At 39.6% G+C, this 24,114-nt stretch overlaps 2 protein-coding genes across 5 annotated transcripts in view; both read right to left on the reverse strand.

The window, feature by feature from the left end:
* mbt (serine/threonine-protein kinase PAK mbt) overlaps positions 1-24,114 on the reverse strand; it is a 558,896-nt gene that overhangs the window by 236,975 nt on the left and 297,807 nt on the right. The gene's annotated exons all lie outside the window — the stretch shown is intronic.
* Positions 13,054-24,114, reverse strand: part of LOC128684978 (uncharacterized) — an 83,809-nt gene continuing 72,748 nt past the window's right edge. For all 4 annotated transcript variants that reach the window (XM_070100463.1, XM_070100467.1, XM_070100459.1 and 1 more), the window contains 3 exons: positions 18,593-18,782; positions 16,795-16,958; positions 13,054-15,408 (listed from right to left, as the gene is read on the reverse strand). In XM_070100463.1, the coding sequence (XP_069956564.1) occupies positions 15,121-15,408; positions 16,795-16,958; positions 18,593-18,782 (642 nt within the window). In that variant the 3' untranslated portion in view covers positions 13,054-15,120. The remainder of the gene's footprint in view (positions 15,409-16,794; positions 16,959-18,592; positions 18,783-24,114) is intronic.

Genomic DNA, 24,114 nt, shown 5'->3' on the forward strand with positions numbered 1-24,114 from the left:
CCTTCGACAAGTGTGACCATGGCGTAATAGCCCACAAAATGCGTGCTAAAGGAATAACAGGAAAAGTCGGTCAATGGATCTATAATTTCCTCACTAACAGAACACAGAGAGTAGTAGTCAACAGAGTAAAGTCCGAGGCAGCTACGGTGAAAAGATCTGTTCCACAAGGCACAGTACTCGCTCCCATCTTGTTCCTCATCCTCATATCTGACATAGACAAGGATGTCAGCCACAGCACCGTGTCTTCCTTTGCAGATGACACCCGAATCTGCATGACAGTGTCTTCCATTGCAGACACTGCAAGGTTCCAGGCGGACATCAACCAAATCTTTCAGTGGGCTGCAGAAAACAATATGAAGTTCAACGATGAGAAATTTCAATTACTCAGATATGGTAAACACGAGGAAATTAAATCTTCATCAGAGTACAAAACAAATTCTGGCCACAAAATAGAGCGAAACACCAACGTCAAAGACCTGGGAGTGATCATGTCGGAGGATCTCACCTTCAAGGACCATAACATTGTATCAATCGCATCTGCTAGAAAAATGACAGGATGGATAATGAGAACCTTCAAAACTAGGGAGGCCAAGCCCATGATGACACTCTTCAGGTCACTTGTTCTATCTAGGCTGGAATATTGCTGCACACTAACAGCACCTTTCAAGGCAGGTGAAATTGCTGACCTAGAAAATGTACAGAGAACCTTCACGACGCACATAACGGAGATATAACACCTCAATTACTGGGAGCGCTTGAGGTTCCTGAACCTGTATTCCCTGGAACGCAGGCGGGAGAGATACATGATTATGTACACCTGGAAAATCCTAGAGGGACTAGTACCGAACTTGCACACGAAAATCACTCACTACGAAAGCAAAAGACTTGGCAGACGATGCAACATCCCCCCAATGAAAAGCAGGGGTGTCACTAGCACGTTAAGAGACCATACAATAAGTGTTAGGGGCCCGAGACTGTTCAACTGCCTCCCAGCATACATAAGGGGGATTACCAACAGACCCCTGGCAGTCTTCAAGCTGGCACTGGACAAGCACCTAAAGTCGGTTCCTGACCAGCCGGGCTGTGGCTCGTACGTTGGTTTGCGTGCAGCCAGCAGTAACAGCCTGGTTGATCAGGCTCTGATCCACCAGGAGGTCTGGTCACAGACCGGGACACGGGGGCGTTGACCCCCGGAACTCTCTCCAGGTAAACTCCAGGTGTATATGAGGGGAGATGGGAGAGAGACTTCCCGTCTGAATATAAAGCCTTGGAGTTACGAGATTTGAGATAGTTGTGAGTGTTCAGTGGGTAATCTAACGGGCTGGTCAGCTGTGTCTAATTGTGTTTGTCAAGTGCGTGAATGTTTTGTGATCTTCGTGTTTATGTGCGTGTCCTATGTAACGATGACGACGATGTATCTTAAGGCTTTGTATATACAGCTTTTAGGAATGTTTTTCGTCATTTATGCCTCAATAAAAGTCATTGGTGTACATTTTGTATATGGTGTGCTTCCTAGCACAGTTGAACGTTTTCTTATTTCTGTTTATACTTTATGCCGTGTTCGTGTGCTTTTCAATAGTATATGTATATATGTAAGTGTTTGTTTTTCTGTAAGCTGTGATGGTGCTCGAACTATACGTGGAAGCAGTATTTTTCAATGTTTGCCTCTCGTCAGTGTATAAGTTCACTTGTAGCTGCTTGCATTTTTTCTTTGTGTTTATTGAGATGTCAAATATCACAGTGTAGTTTCGTTTTGTTATATTAGATATTTTCATTTTTGTGAATTGTAGCGTCATCCTGTTCCACCTTTTAACTGTAAATGCCTATTCTTAGTCAATGATAAGACCCCGTGGTAGTCGCCCAAATTAACGTATTGTTGTGGTCTTTAAGGCACCTGAGTTCTTAGATTAAGTCTTGGATACGTTGTGTGTTGGCAGGCGGAAGCCACGCTTAGTTATATGCCAGATGCAGTATTATGTTGTATAATACGTGATTGCTTGTGTATGTGTGTAATTTTGTGTGCTCGTTTTTGTCACATTGTTTTTTGTATAGTCTTTATATTTTCCAGTGTTTTGATTTTATTATTTATTATATAATAATAATCTTGTTAGTGCCTGGTATCTCGTTGACATATTAATTTATGCACTCATATCTATTTTGTACCTGAGTTTTAAATAATATATATATATATATATATATATATATATATATATATATATATATATATATATATATATATATATATATATATATATATATATATATATATATATATATATATATATATATATATATATATATATATTCCTTCCTTGGATTTGAGGATACGAACATTAAAAACCCAGAAATAGCTAAAATCATCGAGATGCAGAGTCAAAAAATGAACATGTAAACTCAGGAAATGGAGGAGCTTAAAACGTCCAATGACATGTTAACCCGGGAAGTTAAGGAACTACAAACCACCAACATACAGTACCTGGACAAGATCACAACTCTGGAACATAAACTAAACGCACTAGAACAACTAAGCAACACCCACACCCAGTCTGAGGAATCCATCAACCGCCTAAAAGATGAAGTTACCCAACTAAACACCAATATCAAGAATGAAAGAGCAAGAGTGGATTTACAACTTACCGTTGTTACGAACAATTTCCAAGATCACTTCGATCAACAACAACTATCTGATGCAGGTGTAGTAAACAGCAAACTTCTCCCAGCAACTATACCCCAGGAAACATGTAAACAAAACATCTTACAACTTATCCATGACCATTTTCGTTTCAACATACCAAGTGGTGATATAAAGGAATGTAAAGTGATATGCTATCATACTCGGAAGAAATCAGTGATAGTAAGTTAATCTCTAGCTCACAAAGAAATGAAACGTCAATTACTATGAAAAGTGATATGATAAAGAGTGCCTGACCAAAACAAGACAAAATCTCCTCTATAGACTAAGAAAGTTATAACATGAAAATCCACCTGTGCTTTGCAAGAGATGGGAAAATTGCTGTTAAAAAGGAATCAACAGGAATGAGATATTTTATTTCTACTGAACATGAACTGAACAGTGATGGTGACTTCACTGAGTCAGAATAAAATGCAGTTTGTACCCACTTTCCACAAGTAATGTTAAAACCCCAATTTTTTATCAAATTATTCTCTGTAAAACCTAATTTTCATTCTAATTTGTTAATCTGACAGCAGTTAATTGTCAAAGTTGTTCAAACACTACCATACAGTTTATACTGTTTTTATTATACTCTTTTTTTTCGTTTATATTTGTAACTATCTTTTAACGTCCTCTATTAGTATAGAACTATTATACCTTATTTTTAATTGTCCATTGTGTGCAGTCTATATATCCTTGGTTAGGCCTCATTTAGATTATGCTGCACAGTTCTGGTCACCGTATTACAGAATGGATATAAATTCTCTGGAAAATGTACAAAGGAGGATGACAAAGTTGATCCCATGTATCAGAAACCTTCCCTATGAGGACAGACTAAGGGCCCTGAATCTGCACTCTCTCGAAAGGCGTAGAATTAGGGAAGATATGATTGAGGTGTATAAATGGAAAACAGGAATAAATAAAGGGGATGTAAATAGCGTGCTAAAAATATCTAACCTAGACAGGACTCGCAGCAATGGTTTTAAGTTGGAGAATTTCAAATTGAGGAAGGATATAGGAAAGCACTGGTTTAGTAATAGAGTTGTGGATGAGTGGAACAAACTCCTGAGTACTGCCATAGAAGCTAAGACGTTGTGTAGTTTTCAAAATAGGTTAGATAAATACATGAGTGGGTGTGAGTTGGACCCGACTAGCTTGTGCTACTAAGTCAGATGTCGTGCTCCTTCCTTAATTAAGTGAATGTGACCTGACCTGATCTGACTAGGTTAGAGCGTTGACTTAAGCCGGTAGGATGAACATCAAAATGGTATACAATACCGACAGGTTGTTAGGTAAGACACATATGCAACAGTTAGACAACTTTATTCCGAAACGTTTCGCCTACACAGTAGGCTTCTTCAGTCGAATACAGAAAATAGGCAGGAACAGTAGAGATGTGAAGACGATGTAATCAGTCCATCACCCTTGTAGTCGTAGAATTTGAGGTTGTCAGTCCCTCGGCCTGGAGAAGTTCAGTTCCATAGTCAGGAACTATCTGAAGATCAAGCGACAGTGCGGAGACTTAAATACTGTCGGAAGGAGAGGTGCAGAGTAGTAGTAGTAGTAGTAGTAGTAGTAGTAGTAGTAGTAGTAGTAGTAGTAGTAGTGAGAATGTAACCACTGAGAGGTCATGTCCCTCTCAGATCCAACACTTCTCACATGAAAAGCTTGTCCAAGGTGTTTTCTGTACCAAGATGCCATGTGTTGCAGTGTCTGACAAGATGAACATCAAAATGGTATACATATGTGTCTTACCTAACAACCTGTCGGTATTGTATACCATTTTGATGTTCATCTTGTCAGACACTGCAACACATGGCATCTTGGTACAGAAAACACCTTGGACAAGCTTTTCATGTGAGAAGTGTTGGATCTGAGAGGGACATGACCTCTCAGTGGTTACATTCTCACTACTACTACTACTACTACTACTACTACTACTACTACTACTACTACTACTACTCTGCACCTCTCCTTCCGACAGTATTTAAGTCTCCGCACTGTCGCTTGATCTTCAGATAGTTCCTGACTATGGAACTGATCAACATTCGTCTCTCGACCTCCGGGGAGAGAGGACGCACGCCTAGTAGCTACACCTGCCCTCTGGTGGTGACCTTTAGCAACTAGAAGACAAAATGGCGTACCGAGTGGGACAGCGAATTAACACTGTTTGTATACAGCTGATACGAGGCACACTTACTGGAACAACGATGCATACATTGCTGCCTGCTATCATCAGGGACGCCTATGGTGTCCCCAACGAGGAAGTTTATGGTGTTGCCTTAAATGGGATGACCAGAGTATTCCTGAAACTGAATCATACCGGCGTCTACGACAGACTTGTTGAAGAGTATCAGGAGAGGAAGGTGACAGTGAACTCGGCAGTGGAGGTTGTTCTGCATGACGTATCCAGGTACTATACGTGGGTGAAGGTGAGAAATGTCCCTTTCGAGGCGACGGCGTATAGTATACAGGAGGTATTCCATAACTACGGAAAAGTCCATTCGGCAACGATGGGAGTATGGACAGAGGGGCCATATAAGGGAAGACCTGAGGGCTCTTATACCCTAAAAATGACGTTGGCTAGGCCTATACCGTCCTATGTCATGCTGGTGGAGTCCAGGACGCAAGTCTTTGTACACTATGCCGGCCAGAGAAAGACCTGTCGACTATGTAGCTCATATGAACATATGGCAGCACAGTGTCCTAGAAGGCAGCCTACCAGGGCTCCTGGTACGTTGGCAGTGGAGCAGAGACCATGTGAGTTGATGCCTGAGTTGGTAGAGGAGGAAGCAGTGACGAGTGGTAGATGGAGTGAAGAAGTAGAACGGGAAGTATCGACGGTCGGTACCTGTGTTACCCTCCCGGAGGTGACAGGGGAGGGGCCCCCATCGCCTGAGGGACGGGTGGACGTGGAAGAGTCTACCCTGGAGAAGTTGCTGGAAGCGGTTCTGCACGAGTTTTTCGACGAGAAGGTGGCCGGGGAGGATGGTCCTGAGAAGTCAAGTGAGATACAGCTGATGGTTGAGCAGCAGGGACAGGTGAAGGGTCCGAGGAATGACAGAGAGGACATGGAAGTGGTGGTGGAAGTCCATCAGGAGGACGTGCAGGACGTAGATTTGTGTGTGAGTGAGAGCTCACGAAAAAGAACTGCGGGTGCTTTTGACCTCGATGAGGTTTTAACACCTGGGCAGAGACCCGGGAAGAAGTCATGGGTAGTTGTAGGGGAAAAGGCAAGCAGGGGAGGGGGTGTACCGGGGAAGATCAGTGGGGGGGGCAAGGAGGGGCTGGTGGACAGGTTAGAAAAAAGGATAAAAATGGTACAGGTACTGAGAAAGGTGAAGTGAGTAAGATACAGAGGCATAGGGGTAAGCCCCCTCTTCTGGCAAATTCAAGTGTGTCACAATAAATGTCAATGGGCTTAAATCAGAGGTAAAAAGGGTTTGGTTAGAGTGGTTTTTACGAAGGTTTGATGTGGATGTATGTTTTTTGCAGGAGCATAACCATAGGTTAGGGAGTGAATTGAGTTTGAGGGGTTATAAAATGTTTGTCAGTAATGCTTTGCAATTAAAAGGAGGGGTAGCAGTAGCTGTAAAGGAGACCAGCCCATTGCGTGTCATGGGTTGGGAGGAGGGGGGAGGGGGGAGGGTTGTAAGGGTAGATGGGCACTGGGGGGTGGGGAGAGTATGTTTCATTGGTGTATATATGCCGGCATGTAACAATGTTAGAGTCAAAGTTGATTTTGTACGTGATGTTTTGATGTATTATTTGCGAGGTTTACCTTCTATAACTGTACTTGGAGGTGACTGGAACTGTGTGATTAGGTATGGTGATGTGTCGCCGAGGGGGGCAGGATGTGTTTTAGGTGCACTAAGGGATGTGTTAAGGGATGTAGGAGTTGTAGATGTGGTGGGTAGGGGGGAGTATGGGGTGGAGCAGACGTTCATTCGTGGGAATTATGGGGCGAGGTTAGATAGGATATATGTGATGCAGGGGATTGGTGTGGAGAGAGTGAGGGCTTTTGATGTCGGTTTTTCGGATCATAGGGCGGTGATAGCTGATCTGCGGGTGGATGGTATAGTACGCATATATGCTGGGTATTGGAAATTGAATGTGAGGCTTCTGCAGGAGGGGGATGAAGGCTCATCCTTTGAGGAATGGTGGAGACATTGCTGGGATGGTAGGGATGGTGGGATGGATTTGCTTGACTGGTGGGAGATGCGGGCAAAGACAGCAATAGCAGAGTTTTTTAGGATACGTGGAAAGGAACAGGCAAGGTGGAGATATGGTTTGCAAAACTATCTGGAGGGACAGCTGAATGCTGTTTACGACGGGGGGGGGGGGAAGGGAAGATGTGCGAGGTGAGGTGGATGGCTTAAGGAGTAGGATTGAAGGATTGCATAATGAAAGGTTTAACGCGATTAGAGTTAGGGCAGGATTAGAGGAGGTGTTAAAGGGTGATCGACCATCAGGTTATGTCCTGAGAAAATTTAGGGAAAGGCAGATGGTGACTACCATAGCGCATCTAGTGGTCGCTGATGGGGGGGGAGGATATGTGGTGGGTCAAGGTCTTACTGATACAGATGATATTAGTGGTTATGCTGATTATTGGTTTAGGGAGAAATGGAGGAGGAACAAGGAAGTTGTCAGTGAGGAGGTATTTGGGGTTATGCAGAATACTATTGTATTGGGACAACAGGAACGGGAAATGCTGGAGGGTAGTATTAGTGAGGAGGAGGTGGGGGAGGCGGTTTACGGGATGAGTCAGGGTAAGACGCCGGGCATTGATGGAATACCGAATGATTTTTATAGAGTTTATTGGGAATGCATTAGGTATGGGTTAGTGGAAGTCTTGAATCATATGTGGAGCAGTGGGAGGATGGGGAAGACCCAGAAAACAGGGATCGTTGTGTTGGTGCTGAAGAAGAAGGATGGGAAAGTATTGAATGATTATAGAGCAATATCCTTAATGTGTGCAGATTATAAAATTTATGCTAAAATTCTGGGCAATAGACTGAAGAAGGTTCTAGGATCAGTGGTACATGGGGGACAGTTTGGCATTCCGGGAAGAAGTATGAGGGACGGGCATAGTCACATAAGGGATTTTATTGAGGACTGCACCGGAGGGGGAATACTTGGATTAGATTGGGCTAATGCGTATGATTGTGTGAATAGGGATTTCTTAAAAGTTTGTTTGGAACAGTTGGGTTTGGGGGAGAAGGTGGTGAGATGGGTGCAAACCTTGTATGAGGGAGCAGTTATTAGGGTACAGGTTAATGGTAAGTTGGGGGACCCAGTACTGATGGAGAGAGGTTTGAGGCAGGGCTGTCCACTCTCTCAGTTATTGTTTGCCTGCGTACAGAATCCATTTTATGGGCTGGTGGATGAGGTGATGAATGAACATGGGATTAGGGGGGGTGGGCGGGGGGGGGATTGTGGGGTACGTAGATGATACTACTGTGCTGGTAAGGCATGAGGAAGATCTAAGGAAAGTTGGTGGAATCATTCAGATTTTTGGGGACGCCACGGGTATGAGAGTTAATTTAATGAAGTCGAGACTATTAGAGGTGGGGGATTGGGTGGGAGGGGGCTTGGGGGAGGGTTTGGGATGGTCAGTAGTGGACAGAATTAAGGTTTGTGGAATATGGTACATGGCGGAAGTGCAGGAGAGTAGGAAGATAAATTCGGAATTAGTTACGAGCAGGGTTTTGGGTAGGCTAGGTGGCTTAAGGGCTAGGGACGTAACATTACAGCAGAGAGTTTTAGTGGTCAACTCTCTGGTTTACAGTAAGGTGTGGGGAGTGGCTGAGGTGTTCCCTTTAAGAGCAGAGGATATTGCAGAGATCCAGAGGAAGGTTCTAAGGTATGTGTGGGGGTTTGGGAGGGCATGGTTGAGCAAGGACGTGGTGATGACGGAGGGGAGACGTGGGGGTCTTGGCCTGATGTCATTGGGTCATAGAGTAATGGCTTTATATATTAAACAAAGATATATCCGGACTGGGGGGAACAGAGGAGTCAGGGTAGGTAGGGTAATGGAGGATGCACGAAGATGGTGGTGTGGAAGGGATTTGCGGTATTGTGAGGATATGTTGAGGGTTTTATTACATGTTAAACAGGTGTCCACGTTAAAGGTCAAACGAATGGTGGGTGCTGTGGTAGGCAAGGGTGTCTTACAGGGACTTGCTGTATATCCAACATATGACTGGATAAGCATATGGAGGAAGTTTGGCTTGCTTAGAATAACAGCGAGGGTACGAGAGTTAGTATATCGTTTTCTGATGGGAATATTGGCCTCTAGGGATGTGTTATATAAAATGGGTCTTGTGAGAGAGGACTCATGCTTGCATTGTGGGGACATCGAAACGGCTTTTCATGCGGTATATTTTTGTCCCTCTTTGGAGGGGGTGAGGTTATGGATGGTGAGAGTTTCAGACTTTTGGGGGGGGGGGGCAATGGCCATTCCTACGGGCCTTAATGTTGGATGTAACTGGGGTGACGGGTGATGTGGGTAGAGCCTTAATGTATGTTATGACGGATTATTTACATGTATCTTGGGGGATGAGGGAGGTTAGGGGAGAGTTGAGGATAAAAGCGTTAGCAGCGAGATTTTATAGAACTATGTGTAGGAATAGGCAAGTCTATGGTGGGAGGTGGGTAGTTAGCTTTTCGGAGGGTTACCGGAATCTCACTGTGGGGGGCCTTCTCCTCATGAACCCAGGGGGCGGGCAAAGGGTTGGTCTCCTACCGGGGGATACATGAGGGTGGGTTGGTTTAGGCTTCTTTGTAGTGTGGATGGTGGGAGGGTTATGAATAGAGTGGAAGGGAGATGAATGAGGATTTGGAATCTATAGTTATGTTCACTGCATACAGGATAACCTTAAAAACCATGATGACTAAACCTTGGGATCTCGGGTTTAGAGCAGAATGATGTTAAGATAAGCACACAAGTTAACTTGATCGTTGTATAACTTATGTTTGTGAAGTGCTGTGACCCAACACAGTTGCTTTGTGGGAAAAATTTTCTGCTATGTATATGAAATCATGATATTTGGCTTAGTCAGTTTTATAATCACATATAATGACACCTTTTTCTATGTACCTAATCATGTTATGTAATGATATATGAATTATAATGAATAGTGAGGTATTAGGTTAGGAGTGGACAATTTTATTGTGCGATGCCCTTAATGGGGTTTCTGTGAGATTGTTAACTGGTTTTGTTCAATGGTGTTATTGGGGAAAAAACAAGGATGGAACATGTACGAACTTGTATGTCAATATTTTTAATTATGACTACTGTATGTGCATGAGGAATTTTTATTCCCATGATAACGCTCAGTATAATAACATTGATAATAGGGAAAAGGGGGGGGGGGGGGTAGTATGTGCCGGCACGAAGTAAGTGCGGCGAGTCTTTAGGCAATGAGAATTATAATTATATGCTAATTATTTGGTTATATATTATCTTTTAGACTGTTTATATAAAAAAAAAATCAGCAATGATGTACTAGTGTTTCAAATAGGGAGATAAGGTTTTTATGTCCTGTAACTAGACAGTTTTGATACCTTATGTTAGGATTTTGTTAGTTGTATGGGTTGTACTTGCGTATATAATGTTATGTCTTTTACTCGAGGGTGTTTCCTGCCCAGTGTTTATGTGGGGAGTTTCAATAAAAAAAAAAAAAAATATGAAACATCAGTATGAAAAACAATATAGAAGAGGCTTAATAACTAAAGAATTCATCAAACACTATACTTCAGTCCTCATCTAATTAATCAGAAAGTCCAAGCAACTATACTATTCTAATAGATTCACTGCAACGAGAGATATTAAAAAGTCCTGGAAGACACTCTCTCAGATCCTGGGCACCACAAACCGAACAGAACTAGTAGTATTGTACTAACTAAACCAAACCAAACGAAACTCCGGCCTGTTGATACAGCTAATAAGACAAATGACTTCTTCTCAAACATAGGAGCAAATCTCGCCAGTAAAATTCCAATTACCGATGTCCGAGCTAATGATTATCTAGATGGAAACTTCCCAACATCCCTCTACCTTGCACCAACAGAGCCCACTGAGGTTACCATGATTAACTCTCTAAAATACAAATCAGTAAATGTACCACCACTACTGTACAAACAAACAGCTCTAATCCTTTCATCCACCATTGCATTACTCTTTAACAAATCACTAGAAACCAATACATTCCAGGCATCGCTCAAAATAGCAAGGATTACACCAATACACATAGGTGGTGACCCGACAAAGGTAAACATTTACAGGCCAATATCAAACTTGCCATTACTTTCCAAAATCTTCGAGAAGCTCATACACAAAAGATTATACTCCTTCATAACATCACAAAGCATCCTCAACTCTTGCCAGTTTGGCTTCAGGAGAAACAAAAACACAAATGATGCAATAATAAAAATGCTAGACCTACTTTACACAGCACTTGAAAAAAACGAATACCCGCTTGGACTCTTTATCGACCTTAAGAAACCTTTTGATACAGCATCCTACTCCTCAAGCTTGATCATTACGGTATAAGAGGCCACACACTTGTATGTATCAAGTCATACTTTACTAGTAGAAAGCAATACGTCTCGATCAAAGACACAACCTCCTTAACAAGACCCCTGGACACTGGTGCACCACAGGGAAGCATTCTTGGTCCCCTCCTCCTTTTATACATCAGCGACCTTCCAAGCGTATCACAACTTATGCCTATTCTCTATGCTGACGACACGACTTTTGTCATCTCTCACACTAATCCAGCCTCAATCAATACTATTGTTAATGAAAAGCTCGCAAAAATAGCAACCTGGATGACTGTCAATAAACTTACACTGAATATAGACAAAACCTTTTACATTATGTTTGGGAGTAGAGCAAGTGACGTCCAGTTAAACATTATGCTTAACAACTTCCTTATTGCTAAACATAATGAGGGAAAATTCCTGGATCTACACCTTGACACCAACCTGAAATTCAACACCCATATCCAACACAACAAAAAAAAGTATCCAAAACAGTTGGCATCCTCTCAAAGATATGTTACTATGTACCACACACAACACTACTTAAACTACACTATTCACTGATCTACCCCTACCTCACCTATGCAATTTGTGCCTGGGGTTCCACAACGACAAAGCACCTAAAGCCAATAATAACCCAACAAAAAGCTGCAGTGCGAATGATCACACGATTCACAGATAGACAACACCCCCTCCCCCACTTTTTCAAAGACCTAACCCTACTCACTATACAAAACATTCACTCGTACTATTGTGCAACCTACATTTACAGAACAATCAATTCTAATATAAATCCCGACCTGAAGCGCTTTCTTAACAGTTGCATAGGACCCATGAACACAATACTAGACACAAAAATCTCTGTGACATTCCCCGTGTCAGGTTAATTTTTAAAAAAAACTCAACGTACATAAAAGGACCCAAAATCTGGAACTGTCTGCCAGAAATGTCCAGAACCATTGACTCGGCCAACATTTTTAAAACTACAGTTAGAAAACACCTTTTGTCCTTAACCTATCCCAGCCCATCATAAATAAATATGCAAAAAAACCTATACGTGCCTTTGCTCAGCATCATGAACATAGTAAATCATTATAATCAATATATGATCACTCTCAATATATGTAATCATCTCAATTGTAATGTTAATTATTCCATTGTGTCCACCTGAGGCTAATAATCAAAACTGTAATTCCTCTCTATCAAACTTATTAAAGCCATATAGCATGAACTAATAGAATAATCAGTTTTCTTATATTAAATGTAACTCACCTAGTGACCATATGTACAATTTGGCACAGTTATTCCCTTATTAATGGAAATACTCTGCATATAAAGGGGTTTTTGGCACGTACACCCAATTGTTATACTCATTTGTACAAGCATGTATCATGCTAAAATAAAAATTATTATTATTATTATTATTATTATTATTGTTATTATTATTATTTTACAGGTTTATGCACCATGTTCTAACCTAGCCTAGCCTGACCTAATTTAACCAACCCTTAAATAAAAGAAATAACATCTGATCTTGAGGACAACGTCAATAAAGTGGAGTAGTCAAATGAAGATTGGTTGACAGATGTAGCAAAAGAACACAAAACACCTGGAAAATTATAAGTTCTTGAATTATAAGCCTGGTTGACCAGGCCCTGATCCACCAAGAGGCTTGGTCCCGAGCCGGACCACGGGGGAGTTTACCCCCTGAAACCCCCTCCAGGTATACTCCAGGCAGTCAGGTAAGACCCTCCCAGAATTACCAGAGGACCGCGAGAGCAGCATATCCTGCAGCATATCCTGAGAGCCGACAAGTTGATAAATTAGACATGTGCAGCACTTAAGTATCTTTATTGTGGAAACGTTTCGCTACAAAGTGGCTTTATCAGTCCAGTACAAAGAAGAATTGTGAAGATCTGGAGTTTGAGGGACTGATTACCCCAACTCCTGATCTTCTCGGAAAAAATAGTATTAATTACTCTTGGCATTGATTATATTAGTCGTACCAGACACGGCTTAACTAAATGGAATTCCGTGAGGCTTCATTAAGTACTTGATGTATAAAAATAATAGTAATCTTTATTTCTACAGTTACAGATACAACGTACAGGTCTAGATGACATCAGTGGGATAATACTATATAGAAAGCTCCTTGTTATACAGTGCATTTCGGGCAAATTAGGTCCATTTTATCCCCAGGATGCGACCCACTCCAGTTGGCTAACACCCAGGTACCTATTTTACTGATAACTGAACAGGGACAGCAGGTGTCTTAAGTTGTAACTTGCCAGTTCATTACCTTTGTACCTTGTTCAGCTATCAAAACTTTGGGGTCCAGTCCCTGGACCCATTATGTACCTCTGTAATCCTCTGACTACCATCCACAGGATGGGTATGGGGTGTATAATAAACATATTAAACTAGCTAATGTTTCCACCCGTACCAAGGATCGAACCACAAACCTCAAACCACGGTACGGGTGGAGACTGAGCTCACGGCAAGTGAGTCGTATAACTCCACCCCACTCACTTGCTGCTAATTCACTCCCCACCCGTACCGTGGTTTGTTTGCAATCGTGTCATTACGATTTCGTGAGTCAGGGACCTCACTGTGTTTGCAATCGTGTCATTACGATTTCGTGAGTCAGGGACCTCACTGTGTGAGCTGTGTGCTAGCAATCGATCTACGGGACACCCTATATATAGCCCCACTGTGAGGGTTTTTATTCCAGCTAGCTACCCACGCTATCGTGTCTACTGATAAATGTCCTAGAAACAGTCGCAGATATTCACGCAGATATATACGAGTATCTTTTCTAGTGTCTTCGAGTCATGTAACCATGAATCAGGAGTATATGTAATAACAATTATGATTAGGCATTATGAAAATTTAATTGATAATGCATCAAGCTTCTTCATATTATAACATTACACTCACTTCATAGTACATCCTCACTAATTTAAGCAACCAGACTTCAAAATTTTCTTTTCTCACTTTTAAATAATCATACTGTATAATACATCAATAAAACAATATAAATATTCTTCCTTTATTGACAGAAAAGTAAGACGGGTTTTAACAATGTTACTACAACTGTTATTATTATTATTATTATTATTATTATTATTATTATTATTATTATTATTATCATCATCTGGATCATGCTCAAGTTGTGGAGGCTCGATATTTCGTCTGTCAAGCACAAAGCACGGCTCTAATTAACTGTACTTATGTCATTAATTTCACTACAAACCTTGTGTTATCTTTCCTTTTTTTTTTATATTTTATTTAGAACAATACAATACAAGAGATAGATAAAGACAAAAACAGGTCTTACACAGACTAAATCATTAACAACCACACAAACATGAACTTGAGATAACACAAATATCCCTCCTCACCCATACATGAAAACCCCTACACCTATGATAACCAATAAACGACTAATTCCAATTGCATTGTTATATGATTAACAAAACACACCATAATATGCATATATTGTCCCGTTGTAAATTATAAAGTAGGACCCTTTCCTTTTTAAGGTACTTACGGTTAGGTTGGTTGATGGGAGTTTCAAGCCTAGCAACTACACTTTGGTAATTAAGGCTGCACGTAAACTTCTCAACACCTGATAAGGTCGCTTTAATTTCTAAAACAGAGATTATAAGAAACTCCTAGTAGTATATACATGCATAGAAATACACCTCTCGGTGTATATACAGTATATCCTGTGAGTGCTTGTGCATTGATGTTACTCGTTGTTTTGATGTTTCCATACATCAAGATTTAACATCCACAATCCAAGTAAAAAAATCGTATAACCAAACAGACAAGTAAGAATTTCCCAGACCTGAAAATATGCTGCTATAACATCTGAAAAAATTGCATTATAAACTCGTTCCTCAATGATTAAGGTGTTTATAACAAAAATCATTGATCACCATATCTGCGTACTGGTCAACTAAGATGAAGCCAACGTGGCCGAGATCCTGACACTTCCAGTGGAAGTATGGAGGAGTCTGCTTGTTGGGGCTTCTGATACATTCTCTGGCGTAGCCATCAGAGAGAGGTACAGTACTGTCCCAGACGACCACGCCCGTCCCTGCTAACTCTTGTACTGCGATCTCGTTGTACAACACATAGTTACTGTGTGTTCTGACAGCCTCCTTCGAGTTGTTGATAATAGCTCTCTGCAATGTTCATCAGGAAACAGAGAAGAATAGTTTTAGACAAGCAAGTAAACGTGAAATATAGAATGAGAGCGTAATATCAGAGCGTTGATTAAGCACAACATTTCGCTGTGCGCTTTATCAAGTCATAACTTGATAAAGCTCTACATAGAATGAAACATTGCCTGATAAACCTTGGTTTGCTCTAAGCGTCTTTGTATTGTATTTGTTGGGACTCTAGCCTATTTCAGAGTGCGGTGGCTGTAAAAATGAAGTTTCTCACGGTATACATTAATTACCATACCGTTATTACTAATTTTAAGATCTAGTAAAACATCACACGGGATCATAACTCTCTATACTTTACTTGGTAAATCATGAAATAACTCTTACTTCCTTCGAAGACCATAAGTTTGATCACTCATACTGTACGACCATACAAAGTCTAAACTCCTCCACGTCACCATCCAGTCACTCATATAAGGCAAGGGATGTAGGTCTTATATGAAAGATACCACTAGAATTTATCGGATGTAATTTATAAATAAAATGATTAATTTTACTGCATTTTCAGTAATAGGAGAAGGAACATCAGGGGTATTGTCGACCACATATGATAAGTTCCAATGAGAACTTCGATATATTTACAGTAATAAACAGAATCAAGGAAATGATTAGATGTATTACAGTACAACTGCGAGATTCCAGTTCGGTCCCCAGTGTTTTTACGCCAATTACTAAGATTATGATACGAGGAACTGAGGAGCCCTAAGTTTACTAAATCAATCTTTGGGCTGACCCTTAAGTTGACCCCCCATACACTCCCACCTACTCCTGACCAACCCAGCTTAAGATTTGTTTCCAAGACCACTAAGCATTCCTCTCCCTCCTCTTTTTGAAGATCCTTGAAATTCGACCACCTTCTCAAAGACCATTTCAGTCTAGCACCGATAAGCCATAAGTCGTTGCTGCGGTGCCCCTGCCCCACCATCACCTGTCAGACACACAGGTCTGGTGATCATCCCTGAGGAATAAACCCACAGCATTCTCTATTCTTTAAACCTCATTCAAAAGAGCTCTTGTTCGAGCGGTTGACCGCTCAAAACTGAGGCTTGTCATGTTATATATTGGTTCTGCTATTGTTCAACTTTAAGGGTAGGTTAGGTAAGATTGGTCGGGAAACGGGACCAACGTTTTCTGACGCGGGTCATAGTTAAATGATGATCAGCTATTGCAGCAAAATTTTGGTCATCTGACCGAGGCCTTCCACTGGCTTACCAGTCAACCCCTTCAAAAATTTATATTAAATGCTGAAAGGCGTGCATCTCTCGGTATCAGTGTTAAGGATCCTATCTGGTGAAGTAAAACAGAAGACATCGAGAGGTGAAGTTCTTCACGACACATTACCTGAAGATGGTCTTGCAACTTAAAGACAACAGTGGTTGTGTTAGCGAGGCGAGTCAGGTGTGGTCTTAAGCTCTTGAGTTGTTCCCTGTACTTGGCTGCTGCTGCCTCGGCTCCCTTACTGATATAGATTTCGTGCGTCTTCACCATCCAGTGTAGGGCAGAACCTGTCCACAGAGTTGACAATTTATTTCATATAGGTTTATTAATAAAGTATTTTTTTTGTATTACAAAGACTCGCTAAAAAAAACTAGATATCTGTATACGTAATGATCTTGTTGTTTTGTTCTTGCTGCTTTCTTGGTTGTTTACGGGAGGTTCTATACCCGTAGGGATGGAAGGTAATCAGAAGTGACCTAATTTAGGAAGAGGAAGGTAGTTTTAATTCCTTCAAACAAGTCCTTCAGCAGTATCAAGATCTCCCCCCCCTCCCCATTCCCTCCTTCTCTTGAAGGGTTTAGAGATCAATGATACTCCTGACTCCTTAGTTTGGTGAATATTGCTTGACGATTTTTTTTTTTTTGGGGGGGGTTATCCTAGGTTAAATCTACATGGTCACCAATGTATGACTATAATTGTAACTATTATACTGTATAATAGTCTGTAACGTGAACAAGGCTCACTGTGCGGTTTGTGACATTTATTGAGAAAACTTTTCGTCCACCAGGGATGTATAAAGTCCCTGCTGGACGGAATGTCTTTTCAGTAAATGCCGTAAACTGCATATTGTTTCTTATTCACATAACTATAAAATTACACTGTAAAACCTCTGTCTTGTCTTGACTGTCTTATCCTAAGGTCTCTTTCCCTGTGCAGCTTGTGACATGATGCTGTTGACTTCAGAGCATAACTGAGGTGTATGCACAACAGCTCAAGAATTACAGTATCCACGACTGGTGGTTCACAGGCGGCATGTAGTTTTAATGACCTTCTTGTAGTAGATAGTCTTTAAATATAATAAACCGACAAATAAAACTCGTCACTGTAACTACCACTCACTAAAAAGCCTACTCAAAGTGATCATTTAGCCCACTTAACATTTGTTATCTTCTTTTCCTCTCTATTCACCTTTCTTAATTCCATATGTCATCCACAATTATTTTTAACTGCTATGTTGTATCCGAAATCTTTTACCGTTCTATCTTATCTAAAAAAAAAAATCACTTCTCTTTCCACTCCCAGTAATTTTCCTGCCCATTCTTGCTATCCCTCTTATAGTTTAATAAATAAAACAAACTCCAACGTGTCCCAGTGAGACCAGCAAAAGCTTGACTCAATCGTAGATTTACTTTTAATTGTTATTTTATTCACGTGGAAGCACTAAATATGTAGGGGGATCATACAGCGCCTGGGAAGTGGGTAGGAGGTAATCAGGTTAGATCCAGGCAAAGGAAGATATAGCTTCAGTTCCTTGGAACATGAGTCTTCACTAGCATATGGTACCTCCGTTGAAAATTCCATTTCTCCTTCCTATGGAACAGGCCATCTTGAGAGATGGTAATTCCCAAGAAATGGTAACTCCAGCTGCTGGAAGAAAACCTTTAAAGCTGTCCAAGTTGCTGATCCTTTAATTAATGGAATACCTGACTAGATACTCATTGCTCAGGCTAACATATTTCCACACTGTAAGGAATGCATCCTGTGCCTTGGAATATATGGAAATATAGCTAGCCTTTGTTCCTGGCGTAACTATAATGAACAAAATAGCAGCACACTGCTGATGTATCGAAATTTGGTATTAAAAAAAACAAGAACAAATAACTAACAAGTTGAAGGAAGTACTGAATTAAAGAAAACTGACCAAAAATGACGAGGGTGGGAGTGTCTTGTGGACGTCTCTCCCACGTCGTCATCTCCTGCAGTAGCACCTTCAGGTAAGGGTCCCAGAGGAACGTCATGCGGAAGTTAATGTCCCTGTCGATCACGTGAATTCTTGGCTGTGTCATGTAAAACCTCACTTGCTTCTCCAGCAGAGTTGTGTTCTGCCATTCCTTCGTGCAAATGAGAGGAATAAACCATGAGCAACACAGGAGCGCCTAGTTCTCGTCATCTCGAGGTGCATATTACGATTCACAAATAACCCAGACTGTGGAAAATACTGTATATATTTTCCAGAAATTCACCATTTATATGTAAATAGATGGCCATACTGTATTTAATAATATTTATGTCATAGAAAACGGAAAGCCTGCGTCTGCGCAGACGAGACTCGCCATCTGGGTTTTGAATTTGTATTAGAAACGTTGGTGAGTGGGGAAGAATTTTTCGTGCTCTAGAGGTTAAAATTGTGCTGACGCCTCTCAAATAGGAGGCGAAATTGGTGGATATGCATTCCTGCATAACTTGAGATATCAGGTGACTGGACAAGACCTCTCCAGGAACCTCAGATAAGCTCTCTAGATTTGTGTGTAATTCTGGCCAGCATTATTTTCATAGATTTAGTTAGAGTGAGGTTTTCTGAGTATGATACACATTAATCTCCAGTCAAATTGGTGAGTGATATTAAAATATATTTTCCTTCTGTTATGTAATTGTGTATATATATAACCATTTATTATTTTTAATATACAGTCCACAAATTTATATATTTACCAGTATTCCTGGTGATGTATTTTTCATTTGATAATTAATAGGTCCAGAGCAACTTGTGGTTATGACAGTGGTAGGTATCGAAGGGGGACATTTTTTGCGACCTAGGTGTCCCAAATTCCTACTTGTCTATGTAACATTGATAAATAATAATTATCTTTGTTATCATTTACTGTTATGTACATAATTAGTTACATTCAGATAAATGCAATTTTCCACATTTAATTTGCCCGTTGGTCCTTCTTGAACCGGAGGTAATTAGTGAAGTCATTAATTAGTTAATTACTTAATAATTATATGTGAAATGACAGAAGGAGGTGGATGTTAAGTTCACAAATTTATTTAATGTGTAGTGGATTATAATAATTACAATATTAATTTTGATAAGATAAGTCAAGTGTGGCTAAAGATTATATTAATGTGTATAAGTGTATGTGTAATTGATAAGCCAAGTGTAACTAATTATTAATGTGTATATTAATTTTGCTATGCCAAATTCTGGCAAGGATTTATTAATTTGTATAATATTAATTTTGACGAGCCAAATTTGTATTAATGTACATTTAAAATTTATATTATACATGTAATTGCTAAGCTCAAGTAGCTAGGATTTATTTAAAGGTAAGTTGTATTAGTGTTGTAAGTTGTAATCAGTGTTATTAATAAAGTTGAATTTAATACATTGCATCATGGCTGAAAATGAGGAAATTAATATAGAAGACAAACATATGGAATATAGAGTAAATAAAGCATCAATACAAGCTAGAAAAGTTCATGTAACCAAGGCATATAATAAGTGCTTGGAATTAATGAATCAAAAAACTGTGAATACTGATGATTTGAAATTGTATTTAGATGCTTTAGGGAATAGATATGATTCATACAAATTATATTACAACAAATATGAAGGAGATTTATTAGTAAACTGTGTAGATGAGACTGAAATAGATCTCATGATTAATCAGTATTATGAATTAGAGGAAAAGATTCTTTCTTGTAAAAGTCAGGCCTTTAATAAATTAAAATGTGTAAACCAGCCAGTTGGTCAGTCTGCTCCAACAAATATGTTTTTGCCAAAACTCCCAGAATTGTGTTTGCTTGTGTTTAATCAGGGAGAAAATTGGGAGGAATTTTGGTCAATTTTTAAGCAGCTGTGCATGACAGGAGTGACCTAGCCTGTGTAACTAAATTATTTTACCTCAAAGGACAGGTAAGAGGAGATGCTCACAAACTGATACAAGCCTTTCCCAATGTAGATGACTCTTACAAGGAAGCAGTTGACTTGTTGAAGGTCACTTATGGTAATATAGAACAAAGTAGGTTGGATCTAGTGAATATTATTGTTAATTTAAAATCTCCAGATCACACTTACAAAGGTTTACAGCAGTTTAGAGTTAAACTGGAGAGCACTCTCAAAACTTTAAGTAATAAATATAATCTGAAGGAATCAGACTGGTTATTGAGTGCCATGGTACAGAATAAATTAAGCTGTAAAACACTTGAATGGCTTGAGTGGCATATCAACCAAAAAGGGACAACCAGCCTTATTCAACTAAAAATATGTTGGTTCTCCCTTACCATGAAAACTTGGTTGATATGCCTTCTCTTCTTAAGACTTTTAATATTGAAGTTGTATTCAAAAATCTTGATACAGTAAAAAAACTTTTGATAAAAAAATCCCCCCAAAATGCTGATGAATGTATCTATAAGATTCCTTGTAAAATTTGCGATAAAGTTTATTACGGTCAAACTGGTAAAAATCTCGAACTAAGATTAAAACAACATAAATATAGCATTAGAACTGGACAAGATTCCAATGCTCTATTTATTCATGCAAGAGATTTTAACCATCCAATTGATTTTCAAAAAGTTGAGAAAGTAGTATCCAGCAAGTCCATGGTCGACAGGAATATAATTGAATCTTGTTTCATAAAAAGCAGTTTTGACAATAATATGAATATTTCCTTTGATTTATATAAATTAGATTCATTTATAATTAATAGAATTTGGGAAGAATTTAATAATACATTGGACAAATAATAATTTTTTAAATTTCTCATTTCTTGGACAGAACAGTTTGTTGGTGGGTAGTGTGAAGGACCTGTCTAGTTCGGTCGGTGGGCCTGCTGTCTCGCGTCAGGTGTTGTGGGATCTGATAGTGAGGTGTGGGCTACCCCTTTATATACTCTCCTTTAATGCTTTACTTTCATTGTTCCTTGATAATGTGAGTAGTCACGAAAGCACTTGGAATTTCTCTATTCTTTTCCCTGAGGTACGTTTATTGTCTTCTCTGAGGATGAGGGTCCCCATTCCAGCTATAGAGGTGGTACTTCCCTATATAATAAAAAAAAAAAAAAAAAAAAATATATATATATATATATATATATATATATATATATATATATATATATATATATATATATATATATATATATGTCGTGCCGAATAGGCAGAACTTGCGATCTTGGCTTAAATAGCAACGCTCATCTTGCCACATAGGACGAGCGAAAATTTGTGCATGCAATATTTTCGCCAAAATCATTCTGAACCTAACGAAAAAAAAATATATTTCATTGTGTTTGTTTAGTATTAAATTACTGTAAACAAATTAAAAATATATTTAGTTGGGTTAGGCTAAAATAAATTGCTCTTGTTATAACAAGGTTAGGTAAGTTTTCTAAGTTTCTTTTGGTGCAAAATTAAAAATTTTTACGTTAACATTAATGAAAAAATATATCTTTAAATATATAAGAGAAAATTATAGAAAGGACTTAATTTTAAATGAGTTCTTGCTAATTGACCAGTTTTACCTATTCGGCACGAAATATATATATATATATATACATATATATAATGTATATTATATATATATAATATATATATATATATATATATATATATATATATATATATATATGCAGAGAGAGAGAGTATAGCTCTCTTGATGGAGTAAGGAATATATACCAAGAGGTGTATGTCTCTCGGTGTATATATACCAAGAATTTACTTAAATCTTTATTTAAGAGATTATTCTTGACAGGTGGTAAACAGTTGCCTGCAGTCTTAATGACCGTCGTGTGTGTCGATAGGCTTGAGCACAATTAACACACCAACATAATATTTGTATTTCAAAAATTCTGAAAAAAAAATTATGTTTTATTTGTTGAGTAACTGTGTTGTGTTACAGCATCACGAGCCCTTAAGTGAAGCCTAAGGTGGGTCATACATAGTTTGTCAAACCTTCACATCAGTTGTTTATAAGCGTAGCTTAAGGTAGGCGATATAAAGTTTGCAATGGGTTCCTCTACATGTTAAGCCATGTTAGGTAAGACACATATGCAACAGTTAGGTATCTTTATTTCGAAACGTTTCGCCTACACAGTAGGCTTCTTCAGTCGAGTACAGAAAAGTTGATAGAAGCAGAAGATACTTGAAGACGATGTAATCAGTCCATCACCCTTAAAGTTTTGAGGTGGTCAGTCCCTCAGTCTGGAGAAGAGCATTGTTCCGTTGTCTGAAACAATATGAAGTTGAAGTGACAGGATGGAGCTTATATAGTGCCAAGAGGTGATGGACTGATTACATCGTCTTCAAGTATCTTCTTCTTCTATCAACTTTTCTGTACTCGACTGAAGAAGCCTACTGTGTAGGCGAAACGTTTCGAAATAAAGATACCTAACTGTTGCATATGTGTCTTACCTAACAATCTGTCGGTATTTTATACCATTTTAATGTTCATTCTGTCAGACACTGCAACACAAGGGTATCTTGGTACAGACCATCAACTTCGACAACCTCTACTAGTGAGAACGGCTGGGTTTGAGAGGGACCTGCCCTCCCAAAGCAACCTACGTCTCACCTCCTGGCACTATATAAGCTCCATCCTGTCACTTCAACTTCATATTGTTTCAGACAACGGAACAATGCTCTTCTCCAGACTGAGGGACTGACCACCTCAAAACTTTAAGGGTGATGGACTGATTACATCGTCTTCAAGTATCTTCTGCTTCTATCAACTTTTCTGTACTCGACTGAAGAAGCCTACTGTGTAGGCGAAACGTTTCGAAATAAAGATACCTAACTGTTGCATATGTGTCTTACCTAACAATCTGTCGGTATTTTATACCATTTTAATGTTCATTCTGTCAGACACTGCAACACAAGGGTATCTTGGTACAGACCATCAACTTCGACAACCTCTACTAGTGAGAACGGCTGGGTTTGAGAGGGACCTGCCCTCCCAAAGCAACCTACGTCTCACCTCCTGGCACTATATAAGCTCCATCCTGTCACTTCAACTTCATATTGTTTCAGACAACGGAACAATGCTCTTCTCCAGACTGAGGGACTGACCACCTCAAAACTTTAAGGGTGATGGACTGATTACATCGTCTTCAAGTATCTTCTGCTTCTATCAACTTTTCTGTACTCGACTGAAGAAGCCTACTGTGTAGGCGAAACGTTTCGAAATAAAGATACCTAACTGTTGCATATGTGTCTTACCTAACAATCTGTCGGTATTTTATACCATTTTAATGTTCATTCTGTCAGACACTGCAACACAAGGGTATCTTGGTACAGACCATCAACTTCGACAACCTCTACTAGTGAGAACGGCTGGGTTTGAGAGGGACCTGCCCTCCCAAAGCAACCTACGTCTCACCTCCTGGCACTATATAAGCTCCATCCTGTCACTTCAACTTCATATTGTTTCAGACAACGGAACAATGCTCT

Source organism: Cherax quadricarinatus, chromosome 5, assembly GCF_038502225.1.
Source record: "Cherax quadricarinatus isolate ZL_2023a chromosome 5, ASM3850222v1, whole genome shotgun sequence".
NCBI lineage: Eukaryota > Metazoa > Arthropoda > Malacostraca > Decapoda > Parastacidae > Cherax > Cherax quadricarinatus.